Source organism: Leptosomus discolor, chromosome 2, assembly GCF_034619465.1.
Source record: "Leptosomus discolor isolate bLepDis1 chromosome 2, bLepDis1.hap2, whole genome shotgun sequence".
NCBI lineage: Eukaryota > Metazoa > Chordata > Aves > Leptosomiformes > Leptosomidae > Leptosomus > Leptosomus discolor.
The window spans coordinates 66,142,767-66,167,659 of record NC_141392.1 but is presented as its reverse complement, the minus strand read 5'-3'; the positions used below and the strand labels follow the sequence as shown (position 1 = coordinate 66,167,659).

General features: G+C 38.7%; 1 protein-coding gene across 3 annotated transcripts in view; it reads right to left on the bottom strand.

Annotated features, from left to right (window-relative positions):
* EPB41L2 (erythrocyte membrane protein band 4.1 like 2) overlaps positions 1-21,369 on the bottom strand; it is a 75,122-nt gene extending 53,753 nt beyond the window's left edge. For all 3 annotated transcript variants that reach the window (XM_086461230.1, XM_086461231.1, XM_086461232.1), the window contains exons 1-3: positions 20,899-21,369; positions 19,302-19,514; positions 757-861 (exon numbers count right to left, since the gene is read on the bottom strand). In XM_086461230.1, the coding sequence (XP_086317356.1) occupies positions 757-861; positions 19,302-19,514; positions 20,899-21,369 (789 nt within the window). The remainder of the gene's footprint in view (positions 1-756; positions 862-19,301; positions 19,515-20,898) is intronic.
* Between the last annotated feature and the right edge of the window lie 3,524 nt (positions 21,370-24,893).

The following is a 24,893-nucleotide window of genomic DNA, read 5'->3' as shown; positions in this document are numbered from 1 at the left end:
CAAAAGACGACTGAAAATAAGTTAACAAATCGTATTTAAGAGATCCTTTTGAACGCGGTCATATCAAAATGCCATTCGTGTGTAAAATTAGCATCCAATACTGGTGATGGGCTAACTCCAGGATCATCTTTACAAAGCCCAAAATTTTCCTTAAGCTTAAAATTAATAAAAAAAGGAACTCAAAGACCTAATACTTACAGGGCAAGATTACCCTCGTGTTCCTGTTCAAAGCATTATTAAACATATATGAGAAAAGGTAGCAAAATTATTAGAAAGTCAGGTAGAAGATTAATTTTTTTTATATTATTTGTCATCCAAAGTTTTGTTTGCCTTTTTTTTAAAAAAAAAATGCAAATAGCTAAAGTTTTCAGAAATTTGGGGAGCTGTCAGACAGTTAAGGCAGATATCAGTTAAAATTTCCTATCTTCACTTGCAGGGATGGCACACTGTTTTACTATGCTGTTGTACTGTTTTACTATAAAGCCAAGCCATTACTCAATTATTTTTCTCAAAAACGCAGATATTTTAAATATTCCCCCCCTCTAAATAATAAATTGGCACTTTGTTAGGTATCAACATACACATTAGTATCTAGCACAATTTGCAGGTTTACAGCAGACTAGAATGGACATTTCGCAACAGGTTACTTGAATGTAATGGTAGACATTTAATACAATATACCTCAGTAAACTATGGAAGCGAGTAGCAATGTAGAAAGACAAACAAACAAAACCCTTAGTCAGCTAGTTAGCTTACCTTCTGTTCTGAATTCTCATAAAATAACAGCCCGAAATAGTCCTTTTCCAGTAAATTGAGATGTTCACACACTTTGTCAAACAGCACTTGGCCTTTTGCTCTTTTCTGGGGGGGAAAAAAAGTTAAGAATAAATGAGAAAACTACTATTAGTAAAAATCAGTAAACCCCTTAATTACAGGTACTGTTCAGTGGCATTAGTCAGGAAAATTTAAAACATTAATCAAATAGATTATAAAGCTGTAGCTTTCATATGATACACTGTTCACCATATTTTGAAAGCTATTACATATCACCATCAAAAATAAAGACATTTCAATTTTTCTCAATTCATCAAAAAAATTTGAAAGGACAAGGAAAATTCAGTACCTAAATTGATTTAAATATTTTTTACCATTAAGTGTCACAAAATAATTCTTAGTTTTTCTGGATCTTCACCTTTAAAATAACAGAAGCCTTCTTCATGTGATCCAACTTTTTCTGTATTATTATCTTCTAAAAATTAATGTACTTCCTACAGTGTTGATTCTGTTAGCTTCTGCATTTCTAGCATTTTGACATACATCTCAATGACTTTTATGAATCATGTGATATGAACTCCCCCAAAAAATAAAGCACATTATCATCTTCAAGAGACAAAAAGAAGGGGCAGACCACTAGAAGTCGGTAATCAGACCAGCAGGATACAAGTGTAAGCAGAACATAAGCAACATGCCGAGCTGTCTACACCGCAGAGGTTTTGAGGGGCAGAAAATAAGAGGGCTGCCTTCTATCTGTAGATTTATGAACTCTCTCAGAATATAACAAATCCATTAGGTACTCAAAAATAACAACCAGTCTTAAAGAAGTTTAGTCTTCCTAAAAATAATATTCATGGAAGTCAGTAACAAAGGAAAAAAAAAAAAAAAAAAAGATGATCACATTTTAATTTGAGGTTAGTTTCAATATTGTAGCCTGCTACTTTATTGAAGACTAATCAACATTTTAACACTCTTAAAAAGGCTGCTTGCTGTAACTCAGTATGACTACAGCTTATGCAAATGGCAGTTAGTCCTAAAGTTTTATCTGTTCTTCTTGTACCTGGAACTGGGAATGTAAGCAAGGGCATCCCATTCTTTCCCTAGTGCTGGTAATGAAAAGCAGGCTTCTCTGCGCAAGGTTTTAGGGAAAACCTTTGTTGCACTGCAGATGGCAGCTGATAGAAGACAAAGTTTTAGAGCAAACAGTGCACAACACCTACTCAGGGGTGGGGAAGACGGGAATTTCCTTCCACAGTTAAGGTTTGAACATGAATGGCATGCAGTCTCCCTGTTTGAACCAACTCCTTCATGACTGTTCTGCTATTTGTGGCATTTATCAATGAGGCCACAACATGGCATTTTCAGAGGCCTGGCAGCTTAAAGGAATTTTTACATTTGCTTATCCTACAGATTTCAGTAGATGCCACACACCACTGCAATTCCACAGAAACGCCATAGACTGCCCCTGTGTAGGCCCTCGCGACACTGCAGCCATTGTCCCCTGCAGACAGTGGCCGAGCGCTCACAATATGCCCCAGCCTGGCACTTGCCCGCAGCCCAGCTCCATGGCACAAAACATTAAGGCCAGGAGGGGGGAGAAAAGAAGGTATGCACTGAGCAAATAGTGAAGGCATTGTTGTTTTATTCCCCAAGAATCCAAAGCTTTATTTATTCAAGATTGCATTGTTCAGCAGACATTACAGCCTCTAAGATCAGGAAATTTTCAAAGAAACAAATTTACAAAATTAGCACATTCAGTAGCAGAAGCATCATAGTGAGGCAGTGGAACTTAGAAGTCAGAGTAATTTTTGAAATGGGGAGCTGGGAATCTTAAGTCTGTTTGGTACTTCCAAAAATTTTGCTCTTCAGAAAGACAGATGGCTATTTCCCCAAAGAGTATGAAGTAACTGCTTATGTTTTCTTGACAGCCTCACCATCTTAATTAAAAAATCAGCAATATAGAGAAGAGCTAAATCAAAAGCAGGAAAAGTATAAGCAAGAGAGGGTTTGAAGATCCTCAGCCTGCTTAGATGCGTGTAATAGATACCATTTTTCTCCCTAAATCATTGTGCATGTCAGTGATCACACTTTGCAAAGCCAAGTTCCAGCTATACTATTTCAGTAAAGGAAATCTACAGATCAGTGCAGAAATAATATGTACTATCATTAAGTCCATATCTGGAGTCAGTTGCTAATTATATAGGATTTTATAAACTAAAAGCCACGGTTAATATCAAGTCTTTGTCATATAGAAGCATAAAGCAGCAAAATTTACAGGAAACGTATTACAAGTATAACAGTAAAATACTGCACAGTTTCTTCTTAGGAAGTCATAGTCAACACAGAACTTGGATACACTGGCAATGTCCACTCTTATCCTTCAAGATCATTGTGTAAGTTTATAGCTCTTCCACATAAGGAAAAACACCACGATGCCATGAAGGCCAAGTTATGTGAGTCTACATTCTAGACAGCAGCATGACACAAAGATGTTACAGGATCAGAGAGTGACATTTACAGAGCTTTGCTGTTGCTTCAAAAGCATAAGAAGCCTCTCAGTATCAGCAATGTTTCTTGTTATAAAATCCTTCTTGTAAAACTAAAAGATCCCTTTTCTTTGATTTTTTTTTAATATTGTGATACAGTTTGAAGAATGTGCAAAAGTATTTAATTTGCAAAACCAAACTTTTCAAGTGCAACTTCTTTGTAATCCCTTTGGGGGCAAGCATTACTGCACAGTTTAAATTATATGATAACATAATTTTTCTGGAAAACCCCATGCTACTAGGACAGCGTCTCTGAACAAGAATAAAGTTACATAGAGAAGGCAACTATTGAGATCCAGTCATTTCAGAAGTTAGAAACTTTTTAATAGAAGAGCAGGGGACTTTAAGAAAGCAGCATCATGGTCTGCACAGTTTAATGTTTTTCTTTATAATTTGATTCTATTTCATTTTCTAACGGTTGTTTGAGGTGCCAAGTGATAGTCGCAATCAATGTGTAAAATGATAATCACTAACCTTATATATGTGTGTATAGATATACATTTATGTATAGGTATATATACACACACATATATATGTGCATATGGCACAGCAATGTTAGCACTGAAAACAAGGAAACCTCCTTATTCCCAATTCTAATGCTGAAATGGCAGTACAAGCATAAGTCCATACTCAGACCCCACAAGAAAGGGAGCATATTCAGCCTAGCTATACAAAGAGGCTGAAAAGTGAGGACAGGCTCGCGGAGGCTGTAGTTTAAAACACAACAGTACTTAGAATAGCACTATTCTGTATAGCCCCCACGTTATGCTATTTTTTTAAGTGAGAACATAGAAAGAATGTATGTAACCAAGGTTATTGCAGTACCAATTCCAAGTCTGTATTCAGACACCACAGATGCCACCTCATAATACAATCAGTTCATAAAAACAGCAGTAACAAGGTTTCTGTCCTTTACCTCCTTCTCACAAGAAGAGCAAACCAGAGCAAAGCAATTGCAGGAGACACACAGAATGGAAATTTCTATGCAGTTGAGAATTAGAACAGGATATTATGGATCTGTTTGGCTATAAAAGAGTTGCCAGCTACAAACGCAATATAAACACTAGCGATGTTCCTCACGGCTACCAGTTCTGTTCAATATTTTTATCAATGATCTGGATGCAGGAGTTGAATGTGCCATTAGCAAGCTCGCTGATGATACCAAATGGGAGCGAGGTGCTGCTGACTCTCTCGAAGGACAAGAGGCCATGCATAGGGTTCTGGATAGATTGGAGTGACAGACAATCACCAGTGCCATGAAATTTCACAAGAACAAGTGCTGGATTCTGGAGTAACATGGGGCACAAGTATAAATTGGGAGAGGAGCGGCTGGAAAGCAGCCCTGCAGAAAGGGATGTGGGGGTGCTGGTCAGCAGCAGGCTCAATAGCAGTCAGCAGTGTGCCCTGGCAGCCCAGAGGGCAAACCACATCCTGGGGTGCATCAAACACACAGTAACCAGCTGGGGTGCATCGAACACACAGTAACCAGCTGGTCAAAAGAGGTGATTATCCTGCTGTGTCCAGCGTTCGTGCATCCTCACCTTGAGGACTCTGTGAAGTTGTGGGCCCCACAATTTGAGAATGGTGTGACATTCCTTAGATGTGTCCAGAGGAGGGCAACAAAGCTGGTGGTAAAAGGGCTGGAAGGCATGTCCTATGAAGAGAAGCTGAGGTCTCTGGGACTGATTGGAGAGGAGGAGGCTGAGGGGCGACCTCATTGCTCTCTGTAGCTTCCTGACAAAGGGGAGAGGGAGGTGCCGAGCTCTTCTCCCTGGGATCCAGCAATAGGACACATGGGAATGGTTCAAAGCTGCACCAGGGGAGGTTCTGACTGGACACGAGGAAACATTTCTTTACCAAGAGGGTTGTCAAATGCTGGAACAGGCTTCCTAGAGAGGTGGTCAATGTCCCAAGCCTGTCAGTGGTCAAGAGGCACTGGGACAATGCCCTTAATACCATGCTTTAACTTTTGGTCAGCCCTGAATTGTTGAGGCAGTTGGACTAGACGATTGTTGTAGATCTCTTCCAACTGAAAAATGTTCTATTCTATTGTATTCTGTTCTTCTTCCTACCTCCTCCTTCCCCTAGCAGCATATGCTGAGGAAACCTCTGGTGACATTTCTTCCCAGCCCTGCATTAGCAGAAGGGATTGAATGAGTAATCATGCCCCAGACTAGGCCCTGGCTCTGTCCCTTTGTGGGAAGGAGGAATGTACCTTCTTATGGGGGTGAGAGCTGTGGATCACCTCAAGATAATTTAACCATCTGAACAAATGTGAAGCAAGCATGTGTGAAGTATGTTGTTTTTTTTTTTTTTTTTAAAGTCTTCTATGTTCATGCAGTTTAGCTGGGTTTCCACAGGATGGAAAAACCCCACTCTCTGACATTAGCAAGGCTTAAAGCTCAAGCCCTCAATCTGAACCAGGACGTGCTCCTGAACTAAATGTTTGCAAATCTTTGAGATGAACAATACCTGTTATTTCCCCATGGATTTTTTTTTTCTCCTTGTAGTCATTTTTAGAAATGCCCGAGCACTTTCCCTTGGAAAAACATAACACAAAAGAACCTGATAACAACAGTACTCCACCATAGGTGCTGGTAGGCCTCAATGCCTGGGAGTAGCCTCCCCTGGGACCCCCATCCACACCATCTCCTGCTAAGGGCCCAGGGGACATGTCTCAGCTCAGCCTGATCCCTGGCCAAGCAATGTTATAAGTGTACCAATCTCTGACCCTGGGACCTGCACTGCAGAGAGCTGCTTTCCTGGATGGATCCCTCAGACCTAGGTCATAGCTCGTCACACAGAACTATTCTATTCCCTGTGCTCACCATGAGTTGAATAGCAATAAAACTCTTATTTGCCTGAAGTGCCAGGGGTTTTCCAGCTCCAAAAACACTTTCAAGGACAAGAGGACAAAGGTTGCAAGTAGAAACAGGATTTGATTTTATTTATTTTATTTTATTTTTCTGAATTTGTTTAAGAGCAAATGCTCACAAGCATTAACACAATACACCTGTGTAGCCAGGAGCAGGCTGATGAGTTCTTCAGTTTAGCTTAAAAAAACCCATCCCTTGCAGTCTGTCAAAGGCAAGTCACAGAAAGCAGAAGCAGGAATAAAGGCCAAGCAATACCTGTTTCCTGAGGAACGAGAACTTGAAGAATGATTGATCCTGATCACACACCAAAGAAGAAAAGGTGTGTGGTACACTAGGATATTTTCAAAAGTATGACAAATAATGATGATAAGCATAATTTTTGGCTGAAAAAAATTGCTCCACTGTGCTTATTGGCCAGTGACAGCCTGCCCTGTGCTTGTATTCACGCAGGGAGAGCTGAAAAGTGGCAGCTCCTGATGGTACAGAAAGCCTGGAGCCCTTCCAAGCACAGGCTGTTTAACACAAGCAAGAACCCCTGGCAAAATGGAACCAAGAGAATATCAGATCTCACTCCCACTACAAACTTGCAATGGCAAAGGCAGACAGAGAGCCAAAGTGAGAGTGGCACCTTGGAGATGCAAGAGCAGCAGGGAAGAATCTAGCCAAAATGGCCCAAAGGAGCCCTGGCAAGGGGCTGTGCCCAATACTGCAGAGGAAGCCAAAAACCGCCAGGGATGATTGCCAGCCCACCTTGGGGGAAAAAAGCCTTGCTGCCCTCAGCTGCAGGCAGAAGAGGCTATCTTCATGGTGCATGAGCAGCAGGCAGCAAGGTAGCCAAAAGGGACCAGAGGAGCCTTGACAAGTGGCCACGCTCAACGCTGCAGAGGAAGGCAAAAAACCCCCAGGGACCAGTGCCAATCTGTCATGGGGGAAAATTTCTTCCTGACCCCAGAGCTGGCGATCGGCTATTCCCTGAGCATGTGAGCAAGACCTGCCTCTTTGTCCCATAGGCTAGTCATGCCTCTCAGGAGATGCCTAATCCGTATTCTCCCTCAACCTGGAACCATGTCAGGGGCTTCCAAGAGCAGCAAAACGCCCCTGTCCTGATGGACCTTGGGGTCAATAATCCTTCTCTCACCTGGCAGGACACCAGTGGGTGCTCCAAAGCACTGGGATCCCTTGCAACATTTATGCATCCCATTTCTTATAGCTGCTGCCCCTGGCTCTGCAGGGGATGGGGATACCAGCTCTGCAGTGCTCCTCAAGAAGGCATTCCCTTGGTCTTGCCACTGCTATACAGCTGAAAAAGCCTGATATCCTCAGGCACCTCTAGGTATTGGTGGCTTTTCTCATCTCCTGAGTAGCTGGCATCTGTTCCCCAGAGGCTGAGACTCGATTTGAGTCCATCAGATGACCTCCAAATATGGCCCCACTGGGGCTGACCTCACAGCAGAGAACCCCCAGCCTTCTCCAGCCTCCAATCTTCCTCACTCAGCCCCCTCCTCCAAGTAATTCCACCAGTTTCTCAAGGACTTCCTCTCAGATGTCCTCAGGCTGCCCCTGGGCCAGCTCTGTCCCAAAGGTGAAGTTGGGCAGACTGGCAGCAGGACACGGGAGGATGTCCCCTTTATGCTGCCCCAGGGCATTGTGACTGCTGTGTTGCTAGGTGGTGGCACAGTGACATGGGGGTGTCAGGGCCCTCCACCCAGCATCCTTCTGAGGAAGGCCTTTGGGGTGCTGGCCCTGAGGCAGTCCCCGTGCCCAGGATGCGCAGGGGCTGTCTTTACCCTTGGTGGCCACGCAGTGGGTACAGCTGCTGGGCATCCCCAATGCATCCTCTGCCACTCGGCTCCCAAGGACAAACCTAGTGCTGTCACTTTTCTCTCAGGCCGTAGCAGAAACCAACCCTGCAGCAAAGAGACCACCCCTATTAGCCATGTCCTCTCTGCACCAGAGCTTACATCCACTACTGCCACGCAGTGAAGAGGATCAGGGCCTTGATCTGGCTGGACAGAATCCCTTTTCCAGTGGCGTAAGGGGGGTGATTTTGGCAGCTGCACCCTGGAGGAAAGCCAAAATGTAACCAGAGCCATAGGTTGAGAAGGTTGCCCACAGAACACCATGGAATTAACACAGTCTTTAAAAAACAAGTGAGCAGAAGTTACACTCATGTGGTGGAAGGGTTGGTCATTTTCAAACCTAGGACATTTGGATCCATGCCCAAAGCATAGTCAGGCAAACAATGACTCTTCCAAACTGTAATAAAAGCAGCCCATTGCTACTATCAACATGACACCCTCTTTTCCCACTGAAACAAAGCTGCACAGCTGGCCACATTTATATGGAATACAAAACTTGCTTCAGCCACAGGGTAAAACTTTCAAAGCTCATTTGTGACTTTAACCTGAGAGTTATTTGTCTACTTTGATTTGTGGGAAGATGTTCAGATCTTACTTAAAACCCTGGAAAAATCATCTTGCTTCAGGATGTAGTATTTTGAGCATCGAAAAAGTAAGGAAGGTACTATTCTTGTCATTTTGTATGTTGGTGCCAAAACTGGTATGTACATTCAGAATAGGGGCACATACATTCATTCGGTTGAGCTGATGCCAGAGGTGAAAGAAAGGGTTTTGGTTCCCTCTGCATGAACTTTGCAGTAATGTAGAGAGCATCTTTTGGCTTTGAGATGACTTCACACACAAACATTACTTTCAGTGGTGCCTGTTGAATCTGGACCAATATTTTAAAAATGTGTCAAATGTAATGTTCTCTTTTTTTTTCTAAATAAAAGATGTCATACTTTAATTAGACTACTTAGATTTATTCAAACATTATTCTACACATCTAAGCAGTCAGGAAATAAAAATTTGCAAAGCAAAACTCAACTACAATTAGAAATCTGTTCTGTATAAAGTTCATTCAGACTTTTCTTAGTTTTAGGGTTAAAAACTGATCTTAATTGTACATTAAGCAAACATATTTTTACTTGTATTAGTAAACCGTAAGTAACCATAGAATCTATGTCAACTCCAGTATATTTCACTTGTTCATACGTGCATGAAACACAGTCAATGCTGGCATCTTTTAAATGCCTTTTGTTATAAATATTTAATTAGACCACTGACTGAATGCAGCAAAACTCAATAGGATCTTCATTTGCTTCTAACTAGTAATCATTATGCAGTTAGCACTTTAATGCAGTTTGTTTAAACTGCATTATCCTCTACTAAACCCTGATTACATTTAAAGCAGAAAATCTGAAAGTCTTTAACACAGATCCCAAATGTAATGACAAGATTTCCTCTCACCTACTTAAGAAACCACAGAATAAGAGGAAAAAACAGCAATGCACTGTGCAAAAAAAAAAAAAAAAAAAAAAAAATCACTTCTAGAAATTAAATCTCAGCCATTTCAACAGCCTGCTTACTCAAGCTGTTAAAACTCAACTGCCATTACATCTCATAAATATTGCACTATTGAATCATGAACCTAAGTTATTTTATTCTTAAATATGGTTCTGTCATTTCAAGTAAGGACAAAGATTCAGTCATTTATAATTTTTGGCAAATATCACTCAATATCTTTCATCCCCACATACTTTGACAAGTCTCTCTGATACATGTTTTCCCTATAAGTGAATTCTCTTCAAAGGAAGTGATAAAAGGTAACTGAAAGGTCCTAACAGTTCACAGCCTGTGAAAAATGTTTTAAGTCATGCTCCTCCAGAACTACTCAAACAATAGCTTCTTCTTTTTTCCTCCTCTCCATGCATTCACATATTACACTGAAGAGTCTGAGGCTACATGGACATTATCTATAAGGTTTTAAGGTTTAAAAAAAATTAGTTTAATTGCTCATGCTCTATTGCATGCACATGTGTACACATAACATATATCACAAAATAATACTGTATGGAAGTATTATACTAAAGAAGATTTCAGAGGCCCAGAGATAAAGGGCCTCAGACATTTACTTAAAGCTACAGAACACAGAAAATCAATCTATTTTGTTAATGTGCAACCTGTGGACTTAAACTTTATACATGTCATACTAAAAGTTAAAGGGTTTAAATATAACATTTCAATGGAGGTCATTTTGCTTCCTTGTGAAACATTCTGGACTCCCAAAAGACAAAGTAAAGCAAGTTTGAAGAATAGCTGGTAACAAAGTTTATAACACTACTCCCCTCACTTAGAAGTTTTTAATTCCTCAGAGCAAGTAGCCAAGATACAGAATAATCATTTACAGACCACAGAGACATTTTATCAACTACCCAAGATACCAATGCAGAGAGAATTGATTATGGTTCATTTCTGGGAAAAGTCAAAGACCATGAAACTCTACAGTGAGAATTTCAAATAACAACAAACTGAGGAATAGGTTTCACCCGATACAAGTCTTAGCTCCATTATGCCAACAGGTCATGGACTTTTCTGGGCAATGTGGAGTACCTTAAATGTTGTATCTACACTGGCATTCAGACAAGCATATCTGGAGAAGTTATACTCAAGAAAAAGACTATAAACCAGGTCCTTCAAATTTGCATCTACAAAAGCAAAGTAATAAAAGTACAAAGATAGATGAGAAAAAAAAATGAAGGAAATCATCAGAAAAGAAGCTAAAATATCTGTTTAAACAGTTCTGTAGAAAAAGAACTATTGACTTAAAGTTCAAACTCGCAAGTTGACACTAGTCAGAAGACTTATTAAGGCAAAATAAAGAGTTCTAAGGGCAAAAGAACAAACGGATCAGTCTCAGAAGTGATAAATTAATTTACCAAGTAACCCTCAAAAAAGAGAAATATCCTAGATGTGCTTTATGTTGGAAGCCAAATATGAACCATGTCAGGCACGCCTTGGGCAACAGGAAAGACATGTAAAAACAAGCCAGAGGAAATAATTCCATTGTCAAACAACACTAGGTGACTGCAAAAAAAAGAACTTAATTATCAACACACAAAACATACAAGCGGCAAAGAAACAAGGCAAAGAAGGGCACAAGTGTACCTGTACTCCTACAGCAACATTTGATGACAAATTCTGAATTATGAAAGAACAGCATCATATTTTTGTAATTTGCAAAGATGTCTCTATACCACAGTACAAACATGCTGATTTGCCATAAGTGAACTGTTTTTCTTTCCCTAATGAACAATTTCATACTGAAATCTCAACATGCTAAGCCTATTTTGTTGAGACTTTTTTTTTCCTAACTGAGCATCTCCTATCAGTTTCTATTCTGCGGCACTCACCAAGTGACACAACATGTGAGAGAGAACACACACACAGGAATTACTTTCACAAACATTTCATCACAGAAACCAATTTTTGTTTACTCTGTAATCTCTCAATGCATTCTCCATATCACATATAAATACATAGATAAATATTTTTTTCCCCTAAAAGTGCTTTGACTCAATATAGATTCTGAGAAAATGTCATTATGCAAAAGTTACATCGATTTAATTTTAACTAGACTAAATTGAAATAAATCCCAATTTTATTCATATAATACAGGCTAAGTGTGCACATATACAAAATCCATTCAAAATAAACTAAAATTATTCCAATTAGAACAAAGTGCACACCCTTGTAAATTTTGTACTGATACAACTAAGTTTATAATTGCATTGCAATTTGTGCTGTTTATCTTTTTCTTTTTCCATAGAGTAGATTCATCAGAGTTCCTTATAAATATTTGCTCCCAAAATTCAACTCCTTTCTGAAGATTCCAAGGAAAAATAAATAAATAAATAAATAAATAATTTGAGTGAATGATACATACAGTTCCCTTGTGCAAAACCTGCTTCTATCCCTGCCCTTCTGAATTGACGATAATGTAGCATTAACCCTTGCTTACAGGGGATAGGGATAAGAAGCCTTAGAGCACTCCCATTTTTCCTGTATAAACTGGAAAGTTTTACATTGGTATTTCACAATGCACTTGTGAAACTCCATGGTCAAACCAAATTCCAGAACATCCTCACAATTGTTGCTCAGCTACAAAACCAAACCAAACCAAAATAATCAAAGATGATAAGAGCTAGCAAGACACCACAATCTACTTACTGTCCTTGTCTACTAGTTACTGTCACAGACATACTGTAGTTTCACCTCAGCAAACTGTATGCCTCTTATTCCAGCTCTTGAAAGTCAACCTGACTAATTCTGCTGGCATTGGGGGAAGATGATGCTTGGGAAAAAAAGATTAATGTGAATCATCTGCAGATAAATCTATATTTTCTCCCCAAATTTAACATTACAGCATATTAAAAGATGGTTTTGTCTTTTAACATTAAAGTGCAGAACTCTTACCCTAAAGCAGCTAAATCAGGACATTCAAAAAGTCAAATTCTTTCTTAATTTGTGGATAGACTAGCAGCCAGCTTTTTCTTCATTGAAGAACTGTCAGCTTCTCAGATACAATTACCTATGATGCCATGTGCAAGCTGCATCACCCATGTGGAAATACCATTTCTGCTGCATATAATTCAAAATTCTGTGCATAAAACAAGTTAAGAAGTATTCAAAGAAAAATAACTTGGATGTGTGTCGGTCTCAACCACTCAGAATGTCAAACACTTCTATAACAAACACCATCTCTTACAGAAAACTTTCGCAATTCACCATTATTTATAGGTAGTAATCCAGAAAATTGGAAAAAGTAACACCAGCCACTTTAAGAAGCATGTGTTACCAGAAGCATAAGGAAGGCTCACATAGCATGCAACACAGCTAGTCGTAACAGAGCCCTGCAAGATGCAACAGGCTGAAGACAGAAGTTCCTGGGCTTCTTCATTACTCTCTCTCCAAGTGATGATTTCAAGAAACTCTGTAACAGAAATCTTAACAAAGGATGCAGAAAGTATTCAGACAACTTCTGAATCCCTAGTACCACAAAAAAAAAAAAAAAAAAAAAAAAAAAAGCTTGGAGTAGTTTTGTGTGTAAACTGGACCTGGAATTGGCAGGAAATTTATTTTCCATCCTCGCTTATCCTAACTTTATCCTAACTATTATGTGCACTGTTGATATTCCCACTACTTCTTCTTCCAGACGCATAGGTGCATAGAGAAGGGACGGACAAAGGTACATGTATAAAATAACAGAAGGCGGCTGCGTAGAAATCAGATAGAGCCATAGACCTGGTCAAATGCTTAAACTTTGGTCTGGGAATTATATTTCCTCAAACAATATGAGTGATCACTATTACTTGTCTTGAAGGAAAAAAGAAAAAAAAAAAGGTAAGGTTCACACTTTTTTTTCTGCAAAGAAAACAAAATCATAAAACCAACTCCCCCACCCCATCCCCCCATCAGAGGAGGACATAGGACAAGCAACGCCAGTTAAGCTGAGAACACAGCTTTTCCTCAGAAGATCTTTTGGAACAACTCATCTCTTTCACTTTTCTCATGGTTCCAAAATAAATTAGTACTTGCAAAGAAAAACCATGATGTCGTCCATTCAAATACACCAGAAAAATACACAAACAGACAAGCTATTCAGTGAAATGACAGGGCTTTAAAAGGTATCATTAATTCTGAGTGCTATACAAACTTGTATTGTTCCTGATTCTTTTTTCCCCAAGGACTCTCACGTTGACATCTTTTGTAAGAAAGAAAAATCTAGAAAGCAGAGCAAAACTGTTTCAGCGGGATTACATAGTCATTGGCTGCACTATAGAATTACAGTCAATGAAACTGAGACAGTTTAAGTGATCCAATTTGGTACTTCAAATGCTAAATAATTATTTTAAAAGGCCAATCTTAGTTAAACAGATCAAGAACATGAAGTGAGCGGACTTGCAGCAACTTGTGCCCACTGAAGAGCATAACATTCACCTACACTGCAACTTCTGGAGCACAGTAAAAACTGTGCTAAGGGAAGGCTATTCTTGAAACAACTTAACTCTGCCCTCTTTGAGCTGAACTATGTTGACAATGCACATACTTAAATACAATTTTTTTCTGGTTTTGAACACAGATGCTGCAGAACACTTAACAGTCTAAGAGGCACTGAAGGATAAAATAGTAGCATTTGAGTTTGGTCATGAAACATATTGAGGATTAGATCCAAGTACCTTTCACTCAAAACAGTAAGCCTGTTTCATGTGACCCATAAACATTTGCTAAAGATTATAATTTTCTCAATCTTGCCTTGAAAATTCTTTTCCCTCAGTCAAAAATAAAGCCACTGCCACACATGTCAGCACACAGTTCTCAACTGCCAAGACAAGAAGATCCTTGTGTAATATCAGGGTTACCATTACAAATAAGAATCTGTGGTAGCCAAGACAGAAAACCGGTATCTTAATTTACACAAATTGGCTTCAGTCATATCACAATTACAGGACTTTACCTATTCTCTTAAATTAATCCCTCTACTTATCTCAGCTTCGTATTACAGAATTCAAGCGTTTAGGAATATAGCTGAACTCAATTTTCGTCAGCAGGTTAGGATATCAAATTGTCACTTGACAACGACTAAATTTCCAAAAGTTTTAGTGAAGCATGGAGAGCCTGGTCCAGACCAAGCTCTATAGAGCTTTTGCTGCTTAGTCTAAATCTCAAAGATAATACGCTTTTAAAAACTAATTCCAGATGAACTTCTTTTATTAAACATCAACCTTAACCAAAAACTGTAAACTCTTTTCCAATACAATTATGTATTCTACGAAAGCTTATTAGCATCCTGTTGAATTGTCAAATTTTTTTGAGTTTGAAAAAATTCTTTCTATATACAGTCAACTTTGAGAAATTAATCTAATTTAATTTGTATCAAACATGTCGCTTTCCAAAATAAAGAACAAAACCAGCTTCAACGGTTGGGGGTGGGGAGGGAGCTGTTTTTTGTATAAGATGTTGTATGAAACAAGGTTTATTTCTTTCAATATCCAAAATTCATAATCCATGTTATAAAAAATTAAGTATGTTGAAGTGTTTTAAAGCACTGGAGCTGAAAAAAATGTAGCCACAAATATGTCTAGAACTAAATTAAGCTCACAAAGCAAAAGGGAATATAAGCAGGATAGAAGTCTAACTACCACATGGATAGCAGCTTAGAGAGCAGTTTCTGGTCTACCGAAATTACATTTCTTCCTAAGCACACAGACTATTGTCAGTGGATATTCTGCTCTTTCAGGAAAAAAGAAAAACAAGATGAACAGAAAAAAGAATGAAAATTAAATTAAAAAACCCGTCAGAACTGAGACACAGGAAGATAGCTAACACCTGAACCTATATTAAGATTACTTTTTAAAATAAAGGAAAATAGAGGGAAATAAAAAGATGGGTGTCAGACCAAACAACTGGCCCAGATCACGGATTTCAATGAGCAGTAACAAAAGAGAGCTGCTATTTTAGGAGCTGTTTAAATAGGGATTGCTAGGGATATTATGCCTGAACTCATCTGTACTCACTGACAGTGTCGTCTCAAAGTGCAGTGTTCCAATAGCACAAGCGTGGAATAAACCTAAGGAAGTTCTTCATTATTGTCTTACTTGACAAAAGCTAGACAAAAACAGGCATTTGGACAACAGTGATAAATCGATGAGATTTTATGGAACTGCTTTTTCCTGCAAGTGAAAAAAAGTCACAAGTGACCATCTTGCTAAAAGGACCACATACAAAACTACTTGTTTTGAGAATCCAAGACATAAAAAAGAAAAAAAAGGAAAAAAAAGGAGTTTCGCTTCATACTCTAACTTAAAAATACGAAAAATATTTTATACTGAATTATGTTGTTTCTCCATTTGTGCTTCTTCAGCAATACCACCTTTTCAGTAAACTCAAAATTACTTCAAAGATATCTTTTCACAGTGAAAGTTGTAGAGCACGGCTAAGAATTGCTGGCATGAGGATTAATATTTCACCAAAATGCCTAAGTCAGAATCATAATTCCACCTCAGCGATATGCCACACCACAATAGGTAGCAGGTGCTAACCACCAACATAACAGAGCTTCAATTCATCACGACTAGGTATGGGAAGACGGGTTACTAGGCTAGTACATTAGATAGCTCCTTGCAAAACGTTAAGGTGGTAGCGTCAAACAGGGACCAGTGCAATGTTTTTGGGAGCAGTTTGCATATAGGCACCGCGATTGTTACATTATTAGTCAACTTCATGGATTTACAGCTATGCCATTGGTTTTATATCTCCAATAATAATTGTATTGTAATACCACTCATCCTATCATCAGTTTTTAATTGACAGAGTATGTGTGCAATGTGCATTATGTAGTCTAAATTAAATTATTAACACAGCTAACATGTTTAGAGTAATTCCCAAATTATACTCATACAATAGTAAAATTATGTACATTAGTTGAGGTTTGAAGGGACCTCTGGAGGTCACCTAGTCTAACACACCTGCTCACAACAGGGTGGTCAAGGCCTTATCTAGTCAGATTTTGAATATTTCAAAGGGTGGTGACTCCACAACCTATCTAAGCAATCTGTTCTGGTGTTTGATCACCCTCAATTGATACACCCTCACAATAATGTTTCAATGGAATTACCTGTACTTCAGCTTGTGTTAATTTCTTCTCATTCTATAGTTAGGCATCACTGAGAAGCACCTGGCTCCATCTTCTTTCCATATCCCCCAGCCAAGTATTTGTACACAGCATCAAAATCTCCCTGAGCCTCCTCTTCTCCAGGCTGAACAGTTCCACCTCTGTCAGTCCACTCTCATATGTGAGATGCTTAGAACATTTCATCAGCGTTGCAGTCCTTTGCTGGACTCTCTCCAGTATGTTAAAGTCTCTCTTGCACTGGGCTGCTGGGGACTGGTCCCAGTACTCCAGGTACTGAGCAGAGGGGGAGACCACCTCCATCAACCTGCTGCCAACATTCTTCCTCCTGCAGGCCAGGAAGCTGTTGGCCTTCTTTGCTGCAAGGGCCCATTGCTGGCCCACAGTCGCTTTGTCCATTAAGACACACACCCCACACACCCCCCAGTCCTTTCCAGCCAATCAGTCCAGCCCGTACTGGTACATGGGTTGTTCTTCCCCAGGTGCAGGAATTTGTATTTCTCTTTGTGGAACTTCACGAGATTCCTGTCTGCCCATTTCTCCAGCCTGTCCAGGTCCCTCTGATATATCAGCCACTCCTCCCAGTTTTATCATCATCTACAAACTTGCTAAGGACACACTTTGTGCCATCATCCAGGTCATTAATTGCCTCGGTATCAATGTCTTTAGTATAGTATTAGCGACCAGCCTCCAGCTGGACTTTGGGCTGCTGATCACAACCTTTTGAACCCAGCAGTTGAGCCTGTTTCCAGTCCACCTCACTTGTCCACTTACCTAGCTCATATGTCACCTGTCTAGAACAATCATGGGAAAGCAGCAAAAGCTCTTGTTAAAGCTGAGACTATATCCACAGCTCGCCCCTCATCCACAGAGCCAGTCACCACATTGTAGACAGTATGGTTTCCCCTTTGTAAATCCATGCTGATTACTGCCAAACACTTTGTCCTCAAGAGGTTTGGAAAGGGTTATTTGCACCATAATCTTGCCGAGGATTGAGGTGAGGCTGATCAGCCTGACATTTCCCACATCTTCCTTCTTGAAAACAGGAATGACATTTGCTTTCCCACACAACCCTGCCAAATCCCAGGAACCTGCCCCTGACTGCCAGGACCTTTCAAGGACGATCAAGAATGGCCTTTCAGTAACACCAGTCAGCTCACTCAGCACTTGTGGGTGCATCCCATAAGGTCCCATGGGACTTGCATCTCTAGTTTAAAAGTTCCCTAATCTGACCCTCCCTTTTTCCATTAATTTCCAAATTGCATCTTCAGGCTTTTGCCATTAACTCTTTACTGATAAGAAGATGATCAAGCTGGAAAAGTAAAGTTTTTCTAACTAACACAGGTTATAGACTAAGAATAGTGCATTAGTACTTTTTTTTTTAAATAATATTTGGTAATTTGATAACTTCACCTACACAACCATTGAGATACAAAGCTGAAGTCTTCAGGTAATACGAACGTGGTTCTCAAGTGTTTGCAAAGTTTATTGGAATTACAAAATAGAACTAAGCAAATTTTAATGTCTTACAATTGGCTGGATGGAAGCATGGCTCCCAAATATAAATCGTCCTACAAGGAACACTGTCTTCTTTCCAAGGGGGCACCATATCCCAGTATTAAATAAATTACCTTATTTCTGGGGTATACATCAATCCAGCATGAAACAGGGAGTTTCTAGTTAAAAAAATTCCCAACCCTTCAGAAAGTGTTGCAACTTCTACTGGCAAAAGTGATTACAATTGAACTTTCTAATAGAGAACAGGCTCTCACACCTTTGTACTGAAGTGACTGGCATCTTTCGCAAGACAGTGCTAGCCTGAAGTAATCTGCTTTTAAGAACTACTTACTACCATAATCATATAAAAATTCTCACAAAATAATCAAACCGAAGGGTATTTCACTGAAATAAGATTTTTGAATGCAAATTTTTTCCTCCTTTCATGTAATTACATGTTTCATAATTTAATCTTGATCTAAAATATTAAACAACTACTATTTGACTTAGAACTTGGACACTATGGTCAGACTGAAAGAGAGTATATATATATTCAAAGGATATTAAAGCCATAAAACCCAAGAAGCTATTTTTCATTTAGCTTACCATCCCTGTTTCTGTTACTGATCTTCAGTCAGATTTAACGGACAAATATACATAATATCTAACCCAGGGATTTACAGTTGTAAACGAGCAATCCATGCAGCCACGAAAATCTGGAACTAGAATATAACTTTAAATACAAATATGTATTTTATATCTGTAACAGAATTCTTCTTCGAAGGAAACTTTTTTTAAACTTTAGTTCTCCATTTGAGATAACTCAAAAAAAAAAAAAAAAAATGAACTCACGACAACTTTATTAGTACATGTGACACTACCTTCAGGAAAACCTTAGTCTTAAAGATGGAGTTTTAAAATTAAATGATAACTGTCCCCTAATGATAGCAATGTGAATGTAACATTGTAATGAGCTCACTAGATATACAAAAATGTATTTGTTAAACTCTCAGTGCAATGAAAGCAAATCTTTTTCTTCTCTATAGAAAAAGAGCTCTATATAGACTTGATGCCTTACCTCTAGGTCACAGCTGTATTCCGTGCCATCCAGAAGCATGACTTTACACTGCACAGTTTTAACTTTCTTTGGAGACTTCTGAGGAATGTTTTCTGTTTTAATTTCAGCTGTTTGCACTTCTTTTGTCTCCCTTTTTTCTTTTTCTTCCTGTTTTTCTTCCTTTTCCTCTGCAACTTTCTCTACTTCTGTTTCTTTACCATCTTCTTTGGCAGGCTATATAAAATACAGTTAAACAATGACTGAAACTCAGAAAGGTGGATATTTTTATCTTGTTAATTTCTTTTATAAGCTACTAATAAATAAGACATTAAGCTTTCATTAAAGTTATGCACATATTGGAGGCACAATAACCAGTGTAAGAATTAAACTCTTCCTTTGGGGACCAGATATTCTTGCTCTCAAGCCACAGAAGGTGCTTTTTTTTTTTTCTTCTCTTCTATTTTTTTTTCCTTGAAATGAGATTTTCTATTTTTTTAAGATGTTTTATTGCCTTTTTTTTTTTCCCCTGACAGAAACAAATTTAACAAGAAGCTACAGGAACTATACAAAACTAAAAAACTGTTTATGAAAGTCAAGTTATACAGAACAGTTGAGGTTGGAAGGGACCTCTTGAGATCATCTAGTCCAATGCCTCTAGGGCCCCTCCAGGGCCCCCTAGAGCAGTCTGCCCAGGACCGTATCCAGTTGGGTTTTGGATATCTTCACAGATGGAGACAACTTCTCTGGGCAACGTCTTCCCGTGTATGACCCACCATCGCAGTAAAAAAAGATTATTTATTTTTGTGATTTGAGATGGAATTTCATGTTTTTATTTGTGCCCATTGCATTTTGTTGTTTAACTGCATGCCACTGAGAAAAGGCTGGCTCCTTTTCATTCCCTCCCCCCTTCAGGTATTTATATACATAGATAAGATTCCCTTTGACCCTTCTCCAAGCTGAACAGGACCAGCTCTCTCAGCCCATCCTCCTATGGAAGATTCTCTATGCCCTTAATAATCTTTGCCACCCCAGAATGTGAGGTTTGAGTGTGAAGAACTGACACGGAACTTTTCAAAAAGCGAGATTCTGGAGCACTGCATAAGGTCTGTCTTGGAACTCAGCACCAACCTCCCGGAATGAATCAATAAGAACAGTGACCGCAAGCATAGTTTCCAGGTAAATTATAACAAAAATTGAGATAAGGACTCAGAGATAATCCATTTGGTTTTTGTTGTGGTTAAGTCACTAAGGAGGTATTCGTGCAATCCAATGACTTTAGAGACAAAACTGACTTTAGAAGTTTCTCCTTTTATCCCTGCACATTTCTACCACAATGGTACAATTCAGTGTTCCTCTGAACTATGCCAAAGTGTGAGGTTATGCTAAAATTAGACATCTCAAATGACTGGACTAAAAAATGGTGCCACAGAGAAGGAACATTTAAAAGCAGCTACGCTACTTGTAACTGTATCATCAACCCAACTGCACAAAACGCCAGACAGTAGCTGTCATTTTTTCCCTGATATGATCCTAACAAAGCTTTACATGAACTACATAAATCATGAATAAGGTCTCATTAAAGTTACTCCAAAGCATCTATTAGCCTTCCCACACGTACCTGTGTTTCAGCACTACTAACAGAGTGTTTTTCTTCTTTGTCATCTGCTTTAGCATTATGCTGATTTTCAGATGCTGCATCTTCTAAGCTCTTTTTTGGCTGAGCCACCCCCTCTGGTGTCTGGCTTCCACTTTCTTCAACTACTTGTTCTTCCCCTGGGGTTCTTTTCTTGGTCTCATCTTTGGACTCTGCCAAGGTGTACGATTTTTGTTTCTTAAGCCAGGGGGGAAGGAAACGAGAAATACCCTTGCTTTCAGGTGAAGCTTTTCCCTTCTTCTGGATAGTTGGACTACTTTGGCTAGTTGGTGCTGGGACAGAGTAAGAATCTTGAGCTTCTTCAGAGGATGTTTCCCTGGCCTTTTGATTTTCTGGAGTCTCTGATGCTTCTTCAGGCTTGTCCTTGGCTTTGTCTGGTCCCAGCTGCTCAGAATCTTTCTTTACATCAGTGTCCGAGCCAACTTCAGTTGTCATTGTCACAACTTACACTGAAAGAAGCAACAATAAAGATAGTATTGTTATGTAGCATCACTACTTTTCCTGACTCTTACATTATTTGCAGTAACTTGTAGTAAAAATCTACAAGAGTTTCTAAATTAAACTTATTGAGGTTAAAGAAATACTTCTCTTCATATTTTCAGCTCACAAGTAAAACCAGTAAGCTAAAACTTAGTGCTCTGCAGATAAGGATTTTCAAAAGTACTACTTGAGAGAGATAGATCTACCAATAGTTTCTTTCTCCTTGATAAAAAAATTAAGTGTGCTCACTGAAATGCATTTGTTTTATTACAAGCTACTCCTACTATTATCAGACAAGATTATTTCATGAGTAACTTCAGTTCTCTTTCTAGTGGGCTTCTTGGTTGACCCAGAAGAGCACCCACTTTCTCTTGTTAAACTGGTATATACAACTCCCCTACTATTCAGTGACACTTATCAAGATAATGCAGGTTTTATACAGAAAGTCTTTTTAAATTCAGAAAGAGTGCATGCTTCTAGTTGTTCCTTTTTATATTAAGAAAAGCCATTCTTGCCTTAAAAGCAACTGAGTTAAAGTATCTATACTCTTAGACCTTCTGTAACACTTCCATCCTCCTTAGCATCCATACCTTTACAGCAAAGAAGCAACCAATAGGCTTACAGTTGACAGTACCAGAAACAATGACTTTTAGATGAGAAGTTACAGCTTTAGTATTTAAGTTTTAGTTTACAGTCAAATCTGTTGCATTTGAAGTTAAGGGTGTATTTTCACAACTCCCTTAGCTCAGGTGAGCCATGGTGAGCCAGTGGCAATGATGGAAGGGAAAAAAAAAAAAAATCCAAAAGCAAACTTACCAAGAAATAGGAAAAAAAGGATGGTGAGCATGATACAGAGTATAAAAAAAGTTAGAAGATACTGTTGAAATTACTAATAACACCAGGAAGTGTACTTTTTTTAAGTAAGATTCAGTTCTTAATTACAAGTTCATACTGATCAATAAAATCATACATAACTCTTACAGTCTCTCACCACTTCTGCCTGCTCTTCCTTCAATGAAATTAAAGCCAAATCATAATACTCTAACAACAGGATATGCGATAGTAATCTTTAATCTTCACATTATTGGTTTGAAAAAATATTAACTAGAATAAACAAATTTTGTTAGCTGTGTGGCACCGGACTGCATTACTTCAGAAATGTAATATAATTATTTTTTCCAATTTATTGAAGTGAGCCAACAAAAATAAGCACACCAGGGTCCAACAAACAAAGTTTAAAATAGTTAGATACCATTAGAAGTCACTTGTATTTATTTACAACCTTCTTAAAACAATTAGTATTAAACTGATGGTCTGTTTGTCCGGCCTGAAGGTTAGCAGCTTAGTTACAACCACATTTATAACCTTAAAACATTGGGCCTTCTCCATTAAAATTCATTGCCATCAATGACTGCCATTGAGTCAGGATGCTATTAGTTCAGGACTCCTGCTGAATTCAACGGCTGCTGCCCCCACCCCTGCCCAAAGAGTCAAGGAGAAGGCAATCCAGTTCAGGCTTGATGCAGCTAACTTGCACAACACTTTAACCAGCAGTTGAAGCCAACTGGAAACTAGTTTAGATGACAAGGCAGCAGCAACACTTTGCCTCCAGGTTTCCAAAGCGCATTCAGCAGTAGTCAGAAATAAAGTTAAAAACTAAGCCATTCCCAAGGAGAAAAAGAAGCTGGGGGGGGGGGGGGGGGGGCAGCAGGGGAACCAATAGGTGCCCAGATATATAAGACATAAGCCCTTCTGGCACAAGAGATGGACAATATTGAGCCAAAGGAAACAAATTTACCGGTTATCTTAGTAAGAAGCTTAGACATCGGAAACTTGCACTATCTACAGGCAAATTCGTATTAAGCAAGCATCTTGAGACCAAAAGTAAACACATGTGGATGTTTCTTTGTTTGTTACCATAAACTTCACTACCTAAAGTAAAACATTCACCAGTGGGGGAACTAAAGGAAAAGTTAGTATCTTTACTGCTATAACCAGAGACTTCTGAGTACATCTCAAGCTTAAATAACACAGCTATGTAGCTATTCCTTCCACTTTTTATAAAACCTTTAAAGTTTTAATATTATTAATAAATATTAATACTCTTTTCACAACAAGCCTTATGTAAGTATAATTTATCTCAGAGGTAATAGGCCTCTGAAAAGCAGGTTTCCATTTGACTAGCTGTTGAAAGTAAAGAATTTGCTATTTAAAGCCACATATTAGCATACTAGTTTTGAAGCTGCTGCTACTAGTCAAATTACATTTTGCTATCACCTTCATATCTTACACAAAATTGCTGCTGTTCTTTCCTAATGGTAGGTATAAATAATAATAATACTGGAAAAGTTTATTATCAAAATTAACACTATATATATAAAACCAAAATAAACTTTCTCAGAGAGAAAAATCCAAACTTCTCCTGATCAGAGAGTATCAATCCTCTCTGCTTAAAGCCAAAACGGAGGTTTCACTATTAACAGAGACGGTGGTGATTTTCTCATGCATCTCTAAGAAAGAAGCAATTTCTTCTCAGAGTAGCTAAAAAAAAATTTTAGACTACTTGATAAACAAATCTTCAAAGAAGCCACAGGAAAAGGAAAATCACTGTATTTCCTGCATGCTTTTTTTACTTTTCAAAATATGCACAAACGCATGAAAAAATACATGTACACACCAATAAAATTCATTTATATACCACTCTCGAAATTAAGATCATATTTTGCTTATACAGTCAAACAGGAGGCATCTCCAGAAAATTCCTCAGAACTAAGCAAAGTAAATCACCCTGTAAACATGGTCCTATGATACTGTTCTAACAATAAAATGAACTGAGGATACCACGTAAGGCATCTTAACTGATTAAATTTAGACAGGATAGCAGTGGGTGGTACAAACTTGCTCAGTGTGAAACAAGAAAGGTTCTGCATCTCCAAGTGCCCAGGTTTTCATAATCAAAGTTATAGTTAACAGGAAAACTTGGCTTTATATTGCAGAAACAAGGGAAACTTGTTACAGCCCCTGTCTGAATAGGTCTAACCATGTTAATTTAATGCTTTCATTTGATGCCCACAGCAGGAGATGATTTCTTTCATGAGCTCAATTTCCTATATGCTTGTAATTTCAGTGCTTTTCCAGTAACAAAAATGAGGGATAAAGAGGAAAAACCTACAAAACAAAACACCTCTTCACAAAGCCTGTACATTTCTTTATACTCCTAGTAGTCTGAATGAGCTGTTGAGAGATGGGTGAATCCACTGAACAAGAGCACTGACCAAAAGTGTAAGGGATAGTCTTCCCAAAATATCTACCTTCACCACATGAGCTTGATGCATTTCTTTTTTCTAGAGTTTCATTTTGGCACAAGAATTAGGCATCCCTTGAGAAAGAGAAAATCAGGTCTACCTGCCCTTCCAAGCACTCCCTTCCCTTGCACTCACTATTGCAATGCTCTGTCAGATCCTCCAGTTTTGTAGTCC